Here is a 19,710-nt window from a genome sequence, read left to right on the forward strand (position 1 = left end):
AAGTTCCTGTATAAAGTCAGCCTCAAAATAATAAAGAAAAAAGTCGGCAAGAAATGGGGCACAATTGGTTCCCATTGAAATTCCTCCATCTTGATAATGTCAGTTTGGAATGGGGAATACTTGTGTAAAGTGTAGAAAAGTCAAACTATACTATTGCAAGATGAGAGAGTCAGTCTTTGATTGTATGTGCTCTAAAAGATCTTTTAGTATCCACATCTGATTCACGCCACCTAGGCAGTTTACTAATAGCTTTGGAGCCCAGCATTGATTGCTGATAAAATAGATGTTTTAAAATTATTTATAAAGGAGTTTTGTGGAGCACTTGGACGATCAAGCAATATACCGTTGTCTGTAAGGACACTTAGGTAGATTAGGTATACAATACAGTGATGGAAGATCCACTTCTTCATTCTTGGTTGCAATTCCAAAGGATCATAGACAGACTTATGATTAAGTGTTTTTTTAGGATCAATACGATTATAATATAACATCCAGATAAAAGTCCAATGATGTTCAAGCATAATATGTTTTAGTCTTTTATTTGATCTTTTTCGAAACGTGATGGTTTCGGTCAATTAAAATGTTGTCAACTTTCTTGTATGAAATTTATGAAATCAAATCCTAAGACACCATAGATGAATCATTTTGAATAGACTGCCCCTTATTAATATTTTTTTTAGTAGTTATAAAGTAAAATGTCAACGATGAAAGCCTTATGAATTTCTTATTTGGATTTCCCATATGAAATCTTACAATTTACTATAGCTTTACCTAGGAATATCTAACCTGTATCCGTATCCCCTCAATTCAGAATCCGCATTTTTTTAAATGATTCTTAGATTATTAACTGTATATTAATATAGTTGGCGTTTCTATTATTCGATCTGAGTTATCATTATTGTAGGGATATTCCTTATATATATATTTGCTAACAATAAATCTTTTTTTCTTTAAATACATTTTCTGCACGTAGCTTCACAGCATTTTTCCATTTTTTGAAAATTCAGACAACATTGAAATGCCTTATATAAATTTGACAATATCAAACATTTTTCCAGAAACTACCTTGATTGCAACTAGACTTTCAGAAGCAGCACGATTTTTGTTATTATTTTACCATCATTTTAAACTTTTTAGGCCAATTGAACAATCGAAATCTTAACATGTGGCATTGGCTTTGCTCATTGGTGAAGGCCGTACGGTGACTTATAGTTGTTAATGTCTGTGTCATTATAGTCTCTTTTGAACAGTTGTCTCCTTGGCAATAATACCACATCTTCTTTTTATATAGACACTGTCAGCGTTATACTTTAATTAAGAATTGAATGCTTCTTTTTATAGCTTCATTGGGGTGTAAAAGCGTTGACTGATGTTCATTTTGTATGAAAGAGGGACGAAAGATACCAGAGGGACAGTCAAACTCATAAATAGAAACTGAACTGACAACGACTGGCTAAAGATAAAAGAAGACAAACAATAGAAGAATAGAAAACATGACATAACATAGAAACTAAAGAATAAGCAACACGAACCCCACCAACAACTTGGGGTGATCTCAGGTAGTCCGGCGGGGTGAGCAGATCCTGATCCACATGTGGCACCCGTATGAAGCGCGATACCGCTTTATTATAAACATATGTACACATTAACGCTTTTACAACCCTACGATATAAGTAAAGCATCCACTATTTATATTTACATATGTTCGTTACGATCATGAAAATACGATTACTGTTAAGTTTTTCTTTGATTCCCCTGTGCACTTTATTGTAGAAACATATGGCAATATGAATGTTACAATTATTTGTAATTGAAGGTCGATTTCAGAATGACCAAAGATTAATTTAAGCCAATCGGAATAACGTATTATAATAAAACATACATCTAAAGTAATTATAATCAATTTAATTTCAGATACTCGTAAATGAATTTAAGTCAAAATGGGAAATTCATTTATTTATTTCAGTGGGCCTCAAAAAGAGCTGTTGAAAGATTACAGACAGCGTACAAACTTAAAGAAAGAGAATTTGATTTGAAATGCATTGACATTTCTGACAAAATAATTGGCATATTGAATAAAATAGTAGATACTCCTGCTGCCAAAAAAATTTCGAATCAGGAAAGGGAATTTAGAGAAAATTGGAAGACACTGACAAATAAAAATCGCAAAGAGACAATATCTGATGTAATATCAATCATACCCGTATTTACGAGTAAAATGTGTATCCTAGCTAGTAGAAATATTTGTCAATCACTGCTGGAATATCCAAAAAGTATGTATTTTAACTTATATATCTTGTTTATATGTTTGCGAATATCTGTTTCAAATGTCAATAGTACCGTTTAAAAATAACAATTGAGATACTATATACACGGGTAGTAACCTCGTCAAATCCAGAATAGTTAGTATGTGATTTTGTTATAGTTTAGTTAAGATGAACATGGTTGTGTTAAGTTACTTCCCCAAAAGATTGCCTCAGCTCTTGAGTAAATGAGTAAATAAAAAACAAATAATGTGTTTTAATCTGATTTGATAGTCAAACAATCTACATTAGAATTGTTGTTTTCAAGAGACGCAGAATACGCAAACTTTAGAAATTGTTATGGTTTGGTTAAGCTATGACATGGTCCGGTTAAGTCTCTAGAAAATTGTCATGGTTTAGATCCAAATTAATATATATTTGTTTGAGCTCAATATTGGTAGTTTGTTAAAAAAAAACACTTATTATTAAACTAAGTTACGCAATTTTTCTGATTGGATTCCATTGATATATCCGCCAGAACTAGATATTAAAGGAACAAACAACACGGCTTTCTCTGCCTCCTTTTTAGACTAATAACTCGAATTCGACATGAGCGGTAATCTCAGTTCCAGATTCTATGACATGAACATACTAATTTTTTTAATAGTCAGTTTCCTAACCTTAGTAGCAATATATCAACTTCTCCTGCATATGGGATATACATTTCCCAACTCATCCGATAATCCTGGTATCTTTGATAACTATTCAAAAGCTTGCAGATGCTACTGAGACTTTGTAAACATCTAAAGGCATGTTTTTGTATTGATTCATTTGTTTGTTTAACTAGTTTAATTAACTGTTTAGTCTATTTTGAGCTAATCCATTTGACGTAGCTCGGTACTTATATACATCCCGTCATTATGCTATTGTGCTATGGTAATTTATTGTATTCTTGTGTGGTTATTTTTGCTTATGTGAGTTGTCTTTATGAGTTTTTTTTGTTTTTTTGTGTTGACATATTTGTTTTGTGTTATAGTGATCAACATTATTACACAATGTAGCCTGCTGTACCCTTATTTTTACATATTATGTCTGTTTGTTTTGTTCACACACCACGGTGAATATAATTGAATTTCATTGCAAATGTCAAACATGTGAAAGATAAAGCTTGCTATAAAACCAGGTTTTATCTACCATTTTCTACAGAATAAAATGTCCGTACCAAGTAAGGAATATGACAGTTGTTATCCATTTGTTTGCTGTGTTTTAGTTTTTGACTTTGTCATTTGATTAGGAACTTTCCGATAAGAATTGTCCTCGAAGTCCCGAATTTTTGTTATTTTGCTTTTATAATTTAAATCAGAGCATTGGTTGCTTTTATAATTTTAATAGTCGAACTGTTCTTTTAGAATGTCTTTTAAGATGATAATTACAAAAACATAAATCGCTGCTTCTAATTCACAAAGATTTTTTTCCTTAACAATGTCCATAATAGTCAAAATACAATTTTTGTTTTAGTTTTTTCTAGTACACATAAGTGCCGAGTTGAAATATATGAAAAATCACCATTTCGAATTAGAATGAAGCCGATTGAATGTCCACTTTTATCAATTATTATTATTACGAACGAGATATGGGATGATTGCCAATGAGAAAACTCTGCACAAGTGACCAAAATGACACAGAAATTAACAACAGTAGGTCACCTTTAAAAATGAGCATAGGCTATACCGCATACGTTGGTTTTCGTATTTATTTTTTTACATATAATTTTATCAAAGCCTTAAATACCTTGCTAATAAGTGTGCATTCTGTTCATTGTTGAAGGCCGTACGGCGACATATAGTTGCTAAAATCTACGTCATGTTGGTCTCGGTGTATAGTTTTGTTCATTTGCAATCAGACCGCATGTACTTCATATATATATACTACTACATTAAATGTCCAGATAAAACGTTTTAAAAGAGAGTATTTTAATAGTTGTATAATATCGGTTTATTTTAATCGTTATTCTTCAAATAACTGGAGCATGTTCAATATGAAATAAACCATGAAACTAGAGAACCAAACCATGACACCGATTTTTCTGTAATCTCAAATTGTGTGCAGTAAGGGCTGTTTTTCGGGAAATTGACGACTGTATTATATGATTACAAAATATGTGATGCAGCAAACAGAAAGAAAACCATTTTTCTTTATGCATTAGAAACGAATCACAACTATCAAATATTGACATACGCGAGAATTATTATGTGTCAAAATAATAACCTTATGCTACAATGTTTGGTGCACTTACATATTAGCTATACACAAATATACTTACTAGCTTGAAGTTTTCGCCATTTTTTTTCTTCAAAATATTCTTATAGTTATTCTTTTGGCACTGTATGTCATCAAAAACACTTAACACAGCAATGTTCATCTTAACCAAACTATGACAAAATCACTGTACTAAACGCTTCTCGATATGACAAGGTTACTACCCCTGGTATATATAAAAAGATATGATTATATAAACATATATAAACTGAAAACAATGTTCAAACCTATGATTGCGTTGGATTAAAAACGCAACCTTCATACGTGTGCATGCAGAACTAATTTGTTGGTAGAAGAGTCTTAATAAAGAACAAACAATTTTTTTCAAAAGTCCGAAAAGGTGTAAAAGTATGTTAAAACAAAATGCATTTGAATAACAGGTTGAACAACTGATGTTCTTAAACCCTGCTGATTGCCATTGGTGAATGCCAAATAAACGGATCACCTTATGTAACAAGATGGATCTAATTATAAATTTATTACCAAACAGAAAACTGTTAACTTGCGGAAAAGATGGTATACCGCAAATATATGAAACATAGAGAAACAATCATTGATTAGATACGCGCCGCTTATGTGTTCCAACCTTGTGTTGTCCAAATGTAATGGTAAATTTATGCTTGTAAAGTCGAGCAAGAGCAAAACAGTACAGAAGCCTTTATCAATGTATTTTAAAGTCTAATAACGACCTTGACATGATAATTATTTTTAATCTTTCAGAAACATTGTCTCAATTCTTCTTCACATCATTACACAACAACTATTTGGCTAATAAATAGACTAATAGGAGTTAACCATTAGTACCCTTTGTAATACCAACTGGCTATTTTGTTTGGTTGTTGTCATATCTAACAGCTGCACTTAAATTAAGCCTACTGCAGTTTAGCAATGCTCAAATCACATAACTCTCATAATTGACCAGACAAATCTGAGAACCAAACAAAAAACTTTAATCGCATGAACATCCGAAAAAGAGCAAAGAACATGATCATATCATCACTTAAGAGCTCATAATATAAATAAATGTTTTGGTTTGTTTTTGTGTTTTGTTGAGATGTGACGTTTACTGGCAGAATTTTATGTCGAATTAAAGAGCTGGGGAAATATAAACTCTTAATTAATTGGTATTAATTATAAGTCGGTTTTAGTTTGGAACACTGATTAGTTTTCTCTCAATCGATTTATGACTTTTAAATAGCAGTATACTACTGTTGCCTTAATTTATCGATCGTTTGCTTTTATTGTAGTTCCATGTGTCTGTTGTTCATTGGTTTCCTCGTATTGTTTAAGTATAATTTTCAATACCAATTATATAATGTATATGGTAATTTTTATAAATTTCCTAATTACAAAAGTATGAAATACTAAGGTTTTTCTTATCCCGGGCATGGATTACCTTAGCCGTATTTGGCATAACTTTTGGACTTGTGGGTTCTCCATGCTCTTCAAATTTGTACTTGTTTGGCTGTATATTTATTTTAATTTAAGCGTCACTGATGAGCATTGTGAAGTCGAAACACGCATCTGGCGTATGAAAATAAAACATTATAAAACAATTTTAGAAACAATTGCGTTTTTCAACACTTCATTTATTCAATCGTGGTTTCAAAAGAACATTAAAATATAAAACAATGAAACAGGAAGTAAATTGTAATGTGACTTATTTCCATAATAATATGTACATGCAAATTGTTAAAAAAAACCTTAGTCTGTATTTTAGGGAGTCAAACAGTTATAATAATTTGAAAACAAATTATGTTATTCTTGTTTTTGTTAAAATACTAATGAAAAAAATTCAGAAGTACTGCCAGCTTATCAACCATGACCGGTCCCTTAACCGAAAAATCCTTGAAAATTGTGCTTTTTGACTTTCCAACGGATGTTTATCAAACAAAAATTATTAGGATTCCAGTTTCGGAAGAATTCCTTTTTTTCTTACGTAATCACTTTTTTTATGTACAGGTACCACTATAGATTGGGAGATCAATTGTTCATATGAGGATATGTTGCTTTGGGCAATTCTGGAAAACAGACCAAAGCTGGCTTCGATTTTCTGGATGAAATCTCAAAATCAATTGCGTAAGTCATATTTTATTTATTATTTTCAGTTTCACGTCATTTTTTCTAAGTCAAGTTCTAAAAAACAAATTCAGTAAGCTATGAAAATATTTTACAAAAAATTAACCAATAACAGAAGAGTTATTGAATCTGTTTTATATTTTCTATTCAATCGTGAACTTGTTTCAATTTTTAAATTAACGTATCTCATACATTTAAATACATCACCAAAATAAAAATCCACAAAAAGAAAACAAATAACAATACATAGACTTGAAATCGTAACCTTGTTTTGACACCCAGTTTGTTGGATAAATAGTGTAAGTTATCATGTTAATTTATAAAAAAAAAGTGCTGGAGCTACTAGCATATCAAACATATTAATGAAAAGGCGATAATTCAAACGCAAAATAGCCCTTTAATCATACCTTAAACTATCTTGATGATAATATAAACCAGTTTGGATGATTTTGAACAATGATTTTTCTGCACAGTAAGTTGCATAAGTAAACACTCGTTGAAGCCAAAATATTTGGCACCTTATTTTTGACGGTGTTTAGCTATCTCATTGAAAATAGCAAACGACTGACTCATATATAATATAGGTTAGCACTTCAAACGTGTATTTCACCAAAAATTAAATCTAACACACGACAGAGTTTGACTCTTGTTCATTGACCTATGTGACATAGACAAAAACGTTACTTTTTCAATGTAAATTGTTAATAAATGATAATGCTTGTATTTTCCTGCATATATTATTTTTAAAAGGTTTGGGATCATTATAGTATCAATACCTCATTCAAGATTAGAATCCGCTTGATTTGCAACAATATAGTATGTTTTTTATTACCATGATCATTACAATTAGTAAAGTTGAAAATGAAAATTTTCATTAACTATATATTAAGTATTTATTTCAGTTTGCGCTCTGCTTGCAAGTTGTCTATACAGTAAAATGGCTTACAAAGTCAAAAGCACAAAAGATCAGTCACGATATGATGATATGAGAAAACAGGCCAGGTAAGAGAATGTCCAGGAACCACTAAGTAATACTAGTTCCCATAACCGGAGTCTTATTCTGTTTGTCCCATTCCAGGAAATGAGAACGGAATTATGGTTAAGACGAAACGCGCATATGGCGTATTAAATTATACGCCTAGTACCTTTGATAATTATTGGAACACATTTATCGTAATCTGTAAACCAGATGTTCTTTTTTTAACTGTCAACTAATTCGTGATGTCGTTCGTATAAGGGATGGTTTCATCTTAACCATCATTGAGAAGCTTTATTTTTTCTTAACAATAGAACGTGATTAAGAACGTACAGCTGATTTTACAAAGATGTCACCCTGTAGTGTCATGTACCACCTTTAACAGATATAAAGCGGAAACTCAAAAGTATGACAGAAGAAGAGCAACAAAAACGAAATTAACAAAGGTCCGGAATAATTATCAGTAATTATAATAATAATTTTCTAGGGTCTAGATTTCCAAGAATGAAGACAATTTGGTGTTGAATTAAACAAAACTTTAGAAGAAATGTAAAGCAATATCATCTTCTAAAGACACAGACCGCACAGAAGTATCAAATTTTCAACGTCTTTAGAAGAAACACAACCTTTCACAATCAATCTACATCGAATTTATATTCCATCTTTACTTGATGGTTCTCATTTCATGTTTATCACTTTGATATACATTGTGTCCAGCAGGGATGTAATATATAAGCAGTCATTTTTTCTTAAACAGAATTAGCATTGTTTATCAGGACAAATATTAGAGCAAATTCACTCAAACTAAAACCTAGAGGCATCAATTTATATATTTTGTTTATTGGCTCAAAGGATTTACGAAGAAAGGAGTGTTTACCTCCAATCAAAACTATATGAGGAAAATGCTGCACTTGCAATGGAACTTGTTGTGACGGAATTTTCTGTTTGGGACATCACAATTAGTCCTCTAGAGTGTGCCCACGAAAATATGATGCTTGATTTCATTTCACAATCCTGTTGTCAGAGACGTTTAAACAAGATATGGTACAATGACATAGGTGGGTCATTGAAAGGTGTTTTAAAGGCAAGTTAAGTTATTCAGTAGTACTATATATTGTATACCTCTTTGAAATAAAACCATCGTATATGTAAGTTAAACGAAGTTTTCTAAATATAAAATTTTATTTAACATCTTAAAGGATAGGCAAAAAACTTATTTTCTTTCTAGAGATATCTTGGTTTTAGTTTTTATAACATCTGCTCTATGGTCGGGTTGTTGTCTCTTTGGCCCATTCCCCATTTCCATTCTCAGTTTTATCTTTAAACATATTTGAGTTTCCTGCTATTACACTTATGGTCAAAAGGTCACATTATGTATTCAGGTCTGTCTATCCGTCTGTTTTTTATCTGTCCGTCTCGTATTAGGCTAAGGTTTTGAAATGAGGTAGTTTACCATAAAGTTGTATATAAACTTGTAACTTAAACAAATATTAAATTGGGATTTGAAAAAAAAATTGAGATTCACGGAACATTTAAATTTAAAAGTGCAAGCCGAGTGTCGGCCTGTGAGCATATCTGTTCGTTTTTTTTTTATATCTAGCTTCAGATACTGCATATGTACTTTTTACGGGAGCAATTATTTTTGCGATTTTGATAAATTAAATTTTTTCAATCATTTTCAAAAATATAGGAACAGATAAAACAGACTTATGATACTTAAAACTTTCATTAATTTTCGTTAATTTTTATATTTGAATTATGTAGAAAGGACTGTTGACTGGTTGTTTCTGTTTCGCCACGGACAATGAAAGAGAAACGAAAGATACCAAAGACGAAAGTAGACTTCACATGCTTCGCAAATTCGTTTGTTCGCCATTGGCAAGGTTCGGTATACATTATGTGAGTAAAAATCTGAATTATTATCATTTTTGTTTCATTGTACGTAAATGTAAGACTTATGAATTTGATATCAGAATCAATTGATGAGTGAACAAAATCTACAAGATTAAGTAAGAAAAATAAGCTGGCGTATAAAATTATAATCCTGGTACTTTTGATAACTAATTATACCTTAAGTTTAAAAAAGAGGACGTGGTATGATTGCCAATGAGACTACTCTCCACAAGAGACCAAAAATGACACAGAAATCAACAACTATACAGCCTAGATGTATTTATCTGTATTAAAACAGATCTTCCGAAGTATCGGTTTCGAAATCCTCTGAATCTTTTAATATGATTTTAACTTTAAACTGAATCTAGAGTCATTTTGCGTGTTTTGTAAACACGAAACATTCGTCTGTATAACCAATGATAGGCTTGTTATCGAATAATTGTTTGTATACATGTTTGCCCCTATTTATTTGGGAATAATGTTGAAATTGGTTCTACTTGTTTATTCTGTTTTATTTTGTTGCATCTATTTATTGGCAATACGCTTTAGTTTATAGAATTGAAATTTAAAAAAAAAGTACAGTTTGATAGTAAATTGCTTATCTGTTAAAATATCAGTTTACTTTTTGACAATGAGACGTGTAAATTAAAACGTTAAAATCCTTACACAGCTTTTGCTAGGCACCACTTGCCATAATAATCAAAAACCAAAATAAGAAGTAATATAGTTGTAAAACAAAGTTTCTATAATTAAAAGTCAATGCAGGTTAGGAAATGAACAAGTCAATAGGAAAACTTTTGGGTGCAGTTTGTTTATGTTGTTTGAAACCTGTTTCTTATAACATATCATCATTCGACACATTATCTGAAATATCTGAAATATTAACAGTTTTATTATTGATGTTTAGGCTTTCTTTTTTGCTGCTCTGGTGTGCTACAGTGCGTTCCTTTTGACAGAACTTGATTTTATTGATGGAATACAATCTGTTGGAACATATGAATGGATTGTCTACATACACTTGCTTGGAGATGTTCTTGAACAGTATCGACATGTGGTAAATATAAAACATCTATTAACATATGTATCTATTCTGCCGAGCACAAGAAGTAGAGGGTATAAAGGACTTGGATTGAATGCTTATTATTTGCTAACTATATATTCTTATATGCAAATATAGTCCCTAATATTTCAATATCTTTTTTCTACAAACCATGTTATTAGAAAATGACTTATTTTTTCTTACTTCTTATATGAAAAGAAATGATAACTTAGTCATGCTTCCTGTCTGTCCAGACCAACTACAGAAGTGATAGTGTCATTACTTCTACATGGTTTATTGTATCTACACGACACAAAGTACAGTGTTATATTGAATTATATGCAGATTTGCGTTAGTGATATGATGTTACCTTAATTTCGGTCCTGTCCAGCTAAAACTCGTTAAGCTCAGAAATGTTGGTAATTTCAAGCACCTGATTTATTACCCAAAGCCATTCTCTATGCATATTTATGTCAACATAAAAGTTGGTTTATTGTTGGATTCTTATATGCAAGGGCATGTTTCAGGGATTATTGCCAGTTGAACCTAACATCTACATGTCATCACAATCAAAACCGTTATTGAAATAGCCAACGAAGAAAACCACTACGTGATTTAGCCAAGTAAATTGAGAGGTTTCAGGGAATACATGTGTACAGTTGTAGGGATCTCAATCCTCTTCTTTCACCTCTAGTCACTATATATGGAATTAACAAATACACAGCAAAAACACATTTAAGATCTCAATTCAACAGAAGTCTGTGTCCGATCTTAGAACAGGTATTCGAAGTAATTAAGCAAACGACAATGATTGAAATAACGTAACAAAAAGCTATAAACAGTTACTGAAATTCCAACGCAAGACACCAATTACACTGACAGAGAGATGGTTTCTCCAATCGTCTTTTCTATGCTTGCATCACTGCAATTATAATAAGTCTAAAGTCATCTAGAAAGAAATAGGACTACAAACCGGAAAGCTCTTATCATATCTTCAATAATAACACTATTAAAGCATCTTTAGTAAGTTTATACACATATACAGCATACATGAGAATAAACTCTAGTGAATTGTTGATTTCAGTCGTTCTTCCTTCCAACATTTTGTACAACAGCTGCTGAAGCACCAAAAGAACCAAAATTTCCTACAGATTTAACAGAAGAGATCAATGGATCACAATGTCTTTTAAGGCATTCCTGGTTTTATAGAGTTAAGAATTACCTGTACAACTTTTGGAACATTCTTGATGTCACATCATACATACTGACAGTAACTGCTATCTTAATTCGCTTCTTTAAGCCAACCACCACACATAATCTAACCAGACGATTTTATAGTCTCAGTCTGTTTACAATGTACATGAGATTTCTTCATATCATATTGGTAGAACGAAAACTAGGACCAAAAATTATCATGATCAAGGAAATGGTACGTATCTTTATCTCATATAATATTAATTTTGAAACAAATAATGTTTTCACTTAAAACAACATATTTTTTTATATTTCAATGAACATAGCAATGGTTATATGAATGACATACTAGATCAATGTAAATACCAAATAAACTTAAATGGAGATCCTAATATTCTTTCCCACAAAAACTCATAACTAACAACAATACTGAACTCATCGAACAGTAATGTCGTTTTCGGGAAGCCAGTTTAAACAAAATTAATCTAGCAATTGCCAATGAGAGGAACTTTCGAAAGCAGTCATTTGATCGTCAAAATCATACTTTTGCTCCAAGAATTGACGAATGTATAGAAATATAGTCACCTGGCAGTAAAACCGATGATCAACAGAAATTTTCGTTTGACTGTTCCGTTATTCTAAAATTCCGAGCACAATCTCGTCTCTTCATGAGATCTTATACGCATACGTTTAATGCAATACACCATCAATCTGCAAGAATTAAAATGTTTAAAATAAAGACGAAAGTCCTCCACTTAGCACATAGTGGTGCGAAAGAAAACTCTGTAAATCTGTAATTCTGTAATTCACTTTAATTTTGTAAATATATGAATACTCCTCAAACAGAACAGGATTACATTTTGTATTGATGTCAGACGTGCGTTTCGTCTATAAAAGACTCATTAGTGACGCTCCAACTAAAAAAAGTTAAAAAGGCCAAAATAAAATACGAAGTTGAAGAGCAAAAATACAGCTAAGGTAATCTATTCCTGAGGTAGAAAAACCTTAGTATTTAACAAATTCAAGTAACGCGAGGAAAACATTCTATCAGGGAATATAAGCCAACATCCTTCAGAATCTGATAATGCGATATCGACATATTAAACAATGTCATAATTATTTTTCGAAACATTGAATTTCGTATTCTAAAATATGATCAATTTTTGAATGGGGGACTGATAAATCAAATTATCGCTATTTTGTGCATTTTTTCTTTGATCTTTTTTAGTGATAATTTTCATATCATGCTACTCGCTTGAGATGGAAAAATTATCGCTAGAAACTAAGGACGCCACGTGCGTTGTTAACGAAATTGACATTGAAATTGACAACGTCGTCATAGGTAAAATAGCGATAAACAGATTATCATTGGTCATCTCAACTCGATTGCTTTTCTCACTTTCGCTGTTCCAGCTCAAGCCAGAAAATCAATCTCGTTGAGATAATCAACGATAATCTATAAGTATATAAATTGATCCCAAATAATGGTGACCAGGGCAAATGTTAGAGGGAACATACTGTACAATAATTACATTTTATATATATTTCGTTAAAGTACATTATATCGATTGACGAACATAAATCTGGCATCATTCCGAAAGATAAAATTGAGAAAGGAAATGGTGAATATGTCAAAAAGTCTTCATTTCAAAATGAAGTGCTTCCGTGTTTCGTATAAAAAAATACCAAAATCTGTTTTGAAATCTTAATTCTATTGGAGTCAGTCCATATGCTATTAAATTCTGATATTTTGTATTTTCTAACAGTATTTAAAAACAAAATTTTCTCCGTTTTCTGAAAAAAATTACACATGTTTATATTTTGTTTAAATACTTTATTGAATTTCAATTAAAAATCCAGATAATTTTGTTTAGAAAGGGACGAAAGATACCAAAGGGACAGTCAAACTCATAAATCTAAAACAAACTGACAATGCCATGGCTAAAAATTAAAAAGACAAACAGAAAAACAATAGTACACATGACACAACATAGAAAACTAAAGAATAAACAACACGAACCCTACCAAAAACTAGGGGTGATCTCAGGTGCTCCGGATATGTAAGCAGATCCTGCTCCACATGCGGCACCCGTCGTGTTGCTTATGTGATTACAAATCAGGTAAATAGTCTATTTCGGTAGGTCACATTCATGAAAGGGAAGGGGATTGTAGTTACGACGTAAGGAACATATCCGATATCATTTGTGAAACGGTTATTCCATAACGGCGTCCGTAAAATTTACGAAGGGATGATTTCAACTTCACCATTTGGAACTCTTGGTTTAATAGCTTCCTTGTGAACAGTAACCCTCTAAACTATATAATCATTTCATATTTGTTTTATATTTTACTATTAGGTGAAAGAACTGCTTAGATTTATAGGAATTCTGTTGGTATTTATGATGGGAGTCGGTGTACTTTATCATGCAAACATGTATCCAAAGCACGAGGATATGTGGAATCCAGCTGGATGGACATACTGGAGAATTTGGAAAATCATGTATATGCCTTACTGGCAAATATATGGATTCAATTTTTTGGATTCTTTTGATGGTATTTTTTTTAACTCATGGAACTTACTTGTAAATGAAAAATATGTCTGAACATTTGCTTTAGAAGTTAATTCAAACAGGTAATTTGTTTAAAAACTGCGAAATACGATATGCAGTACTTGTGGAATAAATTCCAGATGTAAATGCTCGCACATTTCTGCTCACATTTAGTAATTCCAAGTGATTACAAGTTTGGGAATAAAAATGGTGTTATCTTTATGTGGGTGCTATATTTATATTCATTATGGTAATACTTGTGTTGATATGTTGATCAAAAGAAACGGGTTCTGAAGACTGAAAGACTGTACAATACGTTTTACAACTTCATAATCTCAAGAATGATTGGGAAATAGATATATAATCACTACAACCTTTTTTCCGGGTGACAGAAAAAAAACAACTTTTAGCGTCAGTTTGGCTGTGCGATATGTACATATAGGCAGCCACGTTAGGTCAGAATTTGTACGTTTAATCCGATCAGAAGTTTTGAGATCGGTCCACGCTCTCAGTTGCATAAAAAACCATTGTAATAACACTAACGGTACCAATTTTCTTGCAGCAGATGCGCATTTCGACAATACATGTCTCTTGAGTGATGCTCGTGGCCAAAATATTTGAAATCCAAAGTTTATATAAAAGATGAAGAGCTATAATCAAAAAGGTTCAAAAAGTATAGCCAAATCCGTGAAAAGAATCAGAGCTTTGCATGATGGAGATATATTCCTTGATAAATAATAATTGATAACTTTTTGTTACAGCAAATTTTAATAACACAAAAAAAAAGTATTTTCATGCCAGTACCGAAGTGCTGGCTACTTTGCTGGTGATTCCCTCGGAGACTAACAGTCCACAAACAGAGGTATCGACCCAGTGGTAGTAATAACATTCACACGTGTTTGACGGGTCTGTCATTTTCATGATTCACACCAACATACCCCAATTTATCAGTAGGAAGTAGACAATGAGAATAATGTTTGTATTAACTCCTTGCATGTTATGCATTTTATTAAGTTTCCTTTGTCTGTTCAATGAATTATTTGCAGATTGTCAAAACGATTACTTCTTCTGATTTTTTTTATCATAAAGTTAGATCCAATTACACTATCAGCTAAGTTAATTGTTAGCAAGGACTTTGTTACCTATTTTATACAAACAACAAATGTAACCAGCTGAAACATATTGTGTTATGCTTGTTGTTTTTACATGCAGTAGTGAAAACAATGTTTTGTCAATTCAGCTGTGTAAAGAAAACTTAGTACAGCTATCAAGGAATATTATACAATATATTTTTAGACGTGTTTTTTATTCGTCACAATAGTTTATTCTATTCTTAAATCAATTGTCCATAGTTAATATCTAACGTACAATTGACATTCAATGTATATTTAAACGTTGATAAATCAGAGACAATGTTTAATGGTAATAAAATATATTCAACAAATCATTTCAGCTAACAGTACAACACCATGTACCACTATACAGAGCGAATGGGAGAGTAACCCAGACATAGAACGGTGTAATCGGTATGACTGGGTACTCATTGTGATTGCTGCTTTTTATATGTTGATTTCGAATCTTCTTCTCGTCAACCTTGTGATTGCTCTATTCAGGTTTGTATTTAAAATTATTTGAAATAGAGAGGCAATAGTTATCAAAGGTACCAGGATTATAATTCAGTATGCCAGACGCGCGTTTCGTCTTCATAAGACTCATATCAAAATAGTTATAAAGCCAAAATAAGTACAAATTTGAAGAACATTGAATATACCTTAAGGATATTCAAACTCATAATTTGAAAACAAAGTAATACCATAGCAAAAACTAATAAAATAAAAACGACCAAAAGACTAACAGTAATCGAAACACAATAAAAAAAATTGGAAAACTGAGTCAAAACCTTAACTGGTTGTGATTGCAACCAACTAACAAAATGAATCTATTAAACAACTTAGAGTTCTTAGCGATGAAGTTGAAGTCTCTCGTGAGTTTGACGAACGTCATTACGAGTTGTTTGGGTGTTATGCATTATTCTTTTCACAGATGATTACAACTATGTCCCTAAATGTCGTGACTAAAATTCCGTTCCCGTTGTAAGAATGTGACATACCGAATACTATATATGACCGGATTTGTTTTAACATAAGCAACACGACAGATGTCACATATGAAGTAAGATTTGCTTATCCTTCCGGAGCACCTGATGTAACCCCCTTGTTTCTGTTCGGAGTTCGTGTTGCTCAGTTTTTCATTTTCTATTTTGCGATTTATGAACTATTGATTTTTAATTGGTTAATTTCATTTTTAGCCATGGTGTTGTCTGTTTAATTTCGATATATGAGGTTGAATATCTGGATGGTATCTTTTCCCATTCTTTAAACAGTCCATCAATTTCTAGACATTCCAAAATAATAGGAAACAAATCAGTTAAATATATATTATGATAATGCACTGACGGGTGCTATATATCCTGGGCTGTTATGTAAAGATTTTATGTACATATGAGTCGATCATTTGTAGAGCAGGAATAAAAACACAACAGTTTACTTGAGTGTATAGATTTGAATGGCATACAAATCGTGTCTTTTGAAATTGTAATAGCTTTGAAATTATTGAACCTATGTATATAGTCTATACTTCACTCTCTGTACAAGATATCTGTTTACATCAACTACAAATTCGTACAAAAAAATGTTTCATTCAGTAAATAGATTTACCTTGTTATTTCCTGTCAAAAAATTAAAACAAAAACAAAATAACGTTATTATACACGTAAACATAAAAAAGAAGATATAGTTTATTATTAAAAAATAGATTAATATGAAAACAAAAGATTAAAAATAGATCTTTACCAATCAGTAAACATTCTGATGTTCCATATAAGATTTGACAGAAGGGGAACATCTCAAAATGTTATCTAAGATACTACTTGGATTTGTATAACTAGTTCACTTATTTACACACGAAAACATCAGTATGTCTCCTGTCCGACACATTTTTGCTCTATCTTCAAACTTCTGAAAAGGTTGAAATTTTGATAGTTATTAAAAAAGTATTCCTCTAAACGATTCTTTGGTTACTTAAAGCGACCTTAACTTTGCTTTCTCTACTATCTAACTTTTAATTTGACTTACGACCTTTTATTATCAAATATTTAATTCTCTTTAAGTAGTGTATACTAATATTCTTCTGCATGCGTCCAATATTTGCTTGTAGACAAAATCATCAAATACTGTGTTACTGATTGGCTATTATTGCCAATCTTATCATACCGGAAGAAAGGTGTTCTAGATTCATTGTATTATGAGGCACTTAAATTTGAATTGATGCATACAACTGTTTAGTGTATATAATATAATGTCATGTGTAATGTGCGTAAATAATAGGTTAAGTCAGATAATAAACCCTTAATACAGGTTCTTTTCACATCATTGTTGATTTTTTAATATAATTTTTCAATATTTTCAGTATCTTTGAACAAGTGTTGATATGCGCAGATTGTAACGTTTTTATAGAATACATTGTATATAAAGAAAACAGTTTTATTGTTTTGAGCAAAATGCAAAGAACTGAAAACCACAATGATAATTATCAAAACCACTTTTATCACTGTTACTACATTTAGTAGTATTCAAAGGTTTTATTAGTTTCACTATTGATATAAAGTGGAGATATTTTTTTTCATTTCAGCTTTAAGTTTAGACGAGTTCAAGAAAACTCCGGGAAATTATGGCGTTACTTGAGATATGAAGTGATAATGGACTATCGTACAATAATACCTGCACCGTTAAATCTAGTTATCAGACCAATTTTGTTATGCATGTCAATTTATCGTAAATTGAGGAAATGCAGGGATGGGAATGATGTTTCTAATCAGGAAACCGATCGTGAGTTTATAATTTTTGGTGTGTCTGACAAATACATGTCAATATAAAAAGAAGAAGATGTGGTATGGTTGCCAATGAGACAACTATCCACAAAAGACCGAAATGACACAAACATTAACAACTATAGGTCACTATACGGCCTTCAACAATGAGCAAAGCCCATACCGCATAGTCAGCTATAACAGGCCACGATAAGACAATTTAAAACAATTCAAACAAGAAAACTAACGGCCTTATTTAAGTAAAAAAATGAACGATTTGTGAACCAATGCAGAGTTTCATAGTACTATACGTTGAATACACCATGATTTTTATTAAAAGTAATTCTACCTCAACAGATTACATAAAAGAAACTAGTAACACTATCTTACAAGCGTATCTTGCATATTATATTGCTGAGTAAGTGTTTTGGTTGTCGACTTAAATCAAACGTTAATGATTTACACAAACCGGTGTAAATGTATATGTTTGTTCACTAAAGGAACTCATTTCACTAGAAAATATGAAATTCAGTTTATATTTTTTAATGTGTTTAAATATAATCTGTGCAGTATGTCGTGCAATTTCTTTATTTGTTGAGTTTATGTCCAGGCTTAAACGAACCCTAATTTAAAACGTGTGCAGTCAATTTCTGTGCCTTACTTTCTATAAATAAAGAAACATAAAATGTTATTCAAAGATGTAAGGGTTGCAATTTTTTGGCTATATCGTCACATATGATATAATGGAAGTTTTAAACCTTTGAAACATTTCTCCTGTTTCAGAAAAAAAGAAGGAACGAAAGAATAAAAAGAAGAAAATAAAAACACTTCAGTCAGTTCATGCAGTAAATTGTGTATTAGAATTATGAATGACTTTAAGCAGGGATTAACATTAAAAGACATTTGTTATAAATTACTTTATTAAAGGAAAAATAGAATATTTTTACCTTGTATTATTTTATGATTTAAAGTCGTTGACAGGTATTGGTTCATATTCCTTGTTAGTATTTATGCGCTCTTAGACATCAGACGAGAAGGACAAAAGATACATGAACAATTAACTTGCGTATTATTCATTTCTAGTAGTATTTTTTTTATATCTATCATAAATTAAATACGACCGCGAGGAGACCGTCTATATTTAATATTGGGTTATTTGGCGTGTTTCGTTTTGTTGTTCCATTGGTTTCTTCTTAGAATAGACGTTTTCCGTCGGATTTGTTTATTACCCGGATTTAATTTTGCTTAATGGAATTATGATTAGTATTTAGTGCTGGTATAATCTCTTTTTTTTAAGAGCAATCTGAAATGTTTTGTCCGGAAAATAGATGAACAAATAGATATTGATCGACTGTTGCTATTGCTGGCATTTTTTTTTGGTATGAACTTATTTATGTTACTTGTCTAAATGCCACATGTTAAGCTATGCTATATATATATTGGGTCAGTAAACTACATTATATATTTAATGTATTGATTAAATAAATCACTAGCATACAGTGTAACCAATATGTGGAGCAGGATTTGCTTACCCTTCCGAAGAACCTGAG

At 31.4% G+C, this 19,710-nt stretch overlaps 2 protein-coding genes across 2 annotated transcripts; both read left to right on the forward strand.

Annotated features, from left to right (window-relative positions):
- The first annotated feature begins 1,979 nt into the window (after positions 1-1,979).
- On the forward strand, positions 1,980-8,710 carry LOC134714380 (transient receptor potential cation channel subfamily M member-like 2). Its single transcript, XM_063575622.1, has 4 exons — positions 1,980-2,273; positions 6,525-6,641; positions 7,544-7,643; positions 8,470-8,710. The coding sequence occupies exons 1-4, from the start codon at positions 2,219-2,221 to the stop codon at positions 8,708-8,710; spliced, it is 513 nt and encodes a 170-aa protein (XP_063431692.1). The 5' UTR covers positions 1,980-2,218.
- A 3,039-nt stretch (positions 8,711-11,749) lies between these two features.
- LOC134713681 (transient receptor potential cation channel subfamily M member-like 2) lies at positions 11,750-19,044 on the forward strand. The gene is made up of 5 exons (XM_063574969.1): positions 11,750-11,978; positions 14,101-14,296; positions 15,746-15,905; positions 17,983-18,179; positions 18,944-19,044. Exons 1-5 carry the CDS (start codon positions 11,904-11,906, stop codon positions 19,027-19,029), a joined length of 714 nt encoding a protein of 237 aa, XP_063431039.1. The 5' UTR covers positions 11,750-11,903; the 3' UTR covers positions 19,030-19,044.
- The last annotated feature ends 666 nt before the right edge of the window (positions 19,045-19,710 follow it).

This window comes from Mytilus trossulus, chromosome 4 (assembly GCF_036588685.1).
Source record: "Mytilus trossulus isolate FHL-02 chromosome 4, PNRI_Mtr1.1.1.hap1, whole genome shotgun sequence".
NCBI lineage: Eukaryota > Metazoa > Mollusca > Bivalvia > Mytilida > Mytilidae > Mytilus > Mytilus trossulus.

Excerpts from the sequence above, each read along its gene's own strand:
- LOC134713681 (XM_063574969.1), top strand. The coding sequence starts at position 11,904 with ATGTACATGAGATTTCTTCATATCATATTGGTAGAACGAAAACTAGGA. Across the intron at positions 14,297-15,745 it reads TTTTTTGGATTCTTTTGATG|CTAACAGTACAACACCATGT; the intron begins GTATTTTTTTTA and ends AAATCATTTCAG. Across the intron at positions 18,180-18,943 it reads TTCTAATCAGGAAACCGATC|AAAAAAAGAAGGAACGAAAG; the intron begins GTGAGTTTATAA and ends CTCCTGTTTCAG.
- LOC134714380 (XM_063575622.1), top strand. The coding sequence starts at position 2,219 with ATGTGTATCCTAGCTAGTAGAAATATTTGTCAATCACTGCTGGAATAT. Across the intron at positions 2,274-6,524 it reads ACTGCTGGAATATCCAAAAA|GTACCACTATAGATTGGGAG; the intron begins GTATGTATTTTA and ends TTTTATGTACAG. Across the intron at positions 7,644-8,469 it reads GATATGAGAAAACAGGCCAG|GATTTACGAAGAAAGGAGTG; the intron begins GTAAGAGAATGT and ends ATTGGCTCAAAG.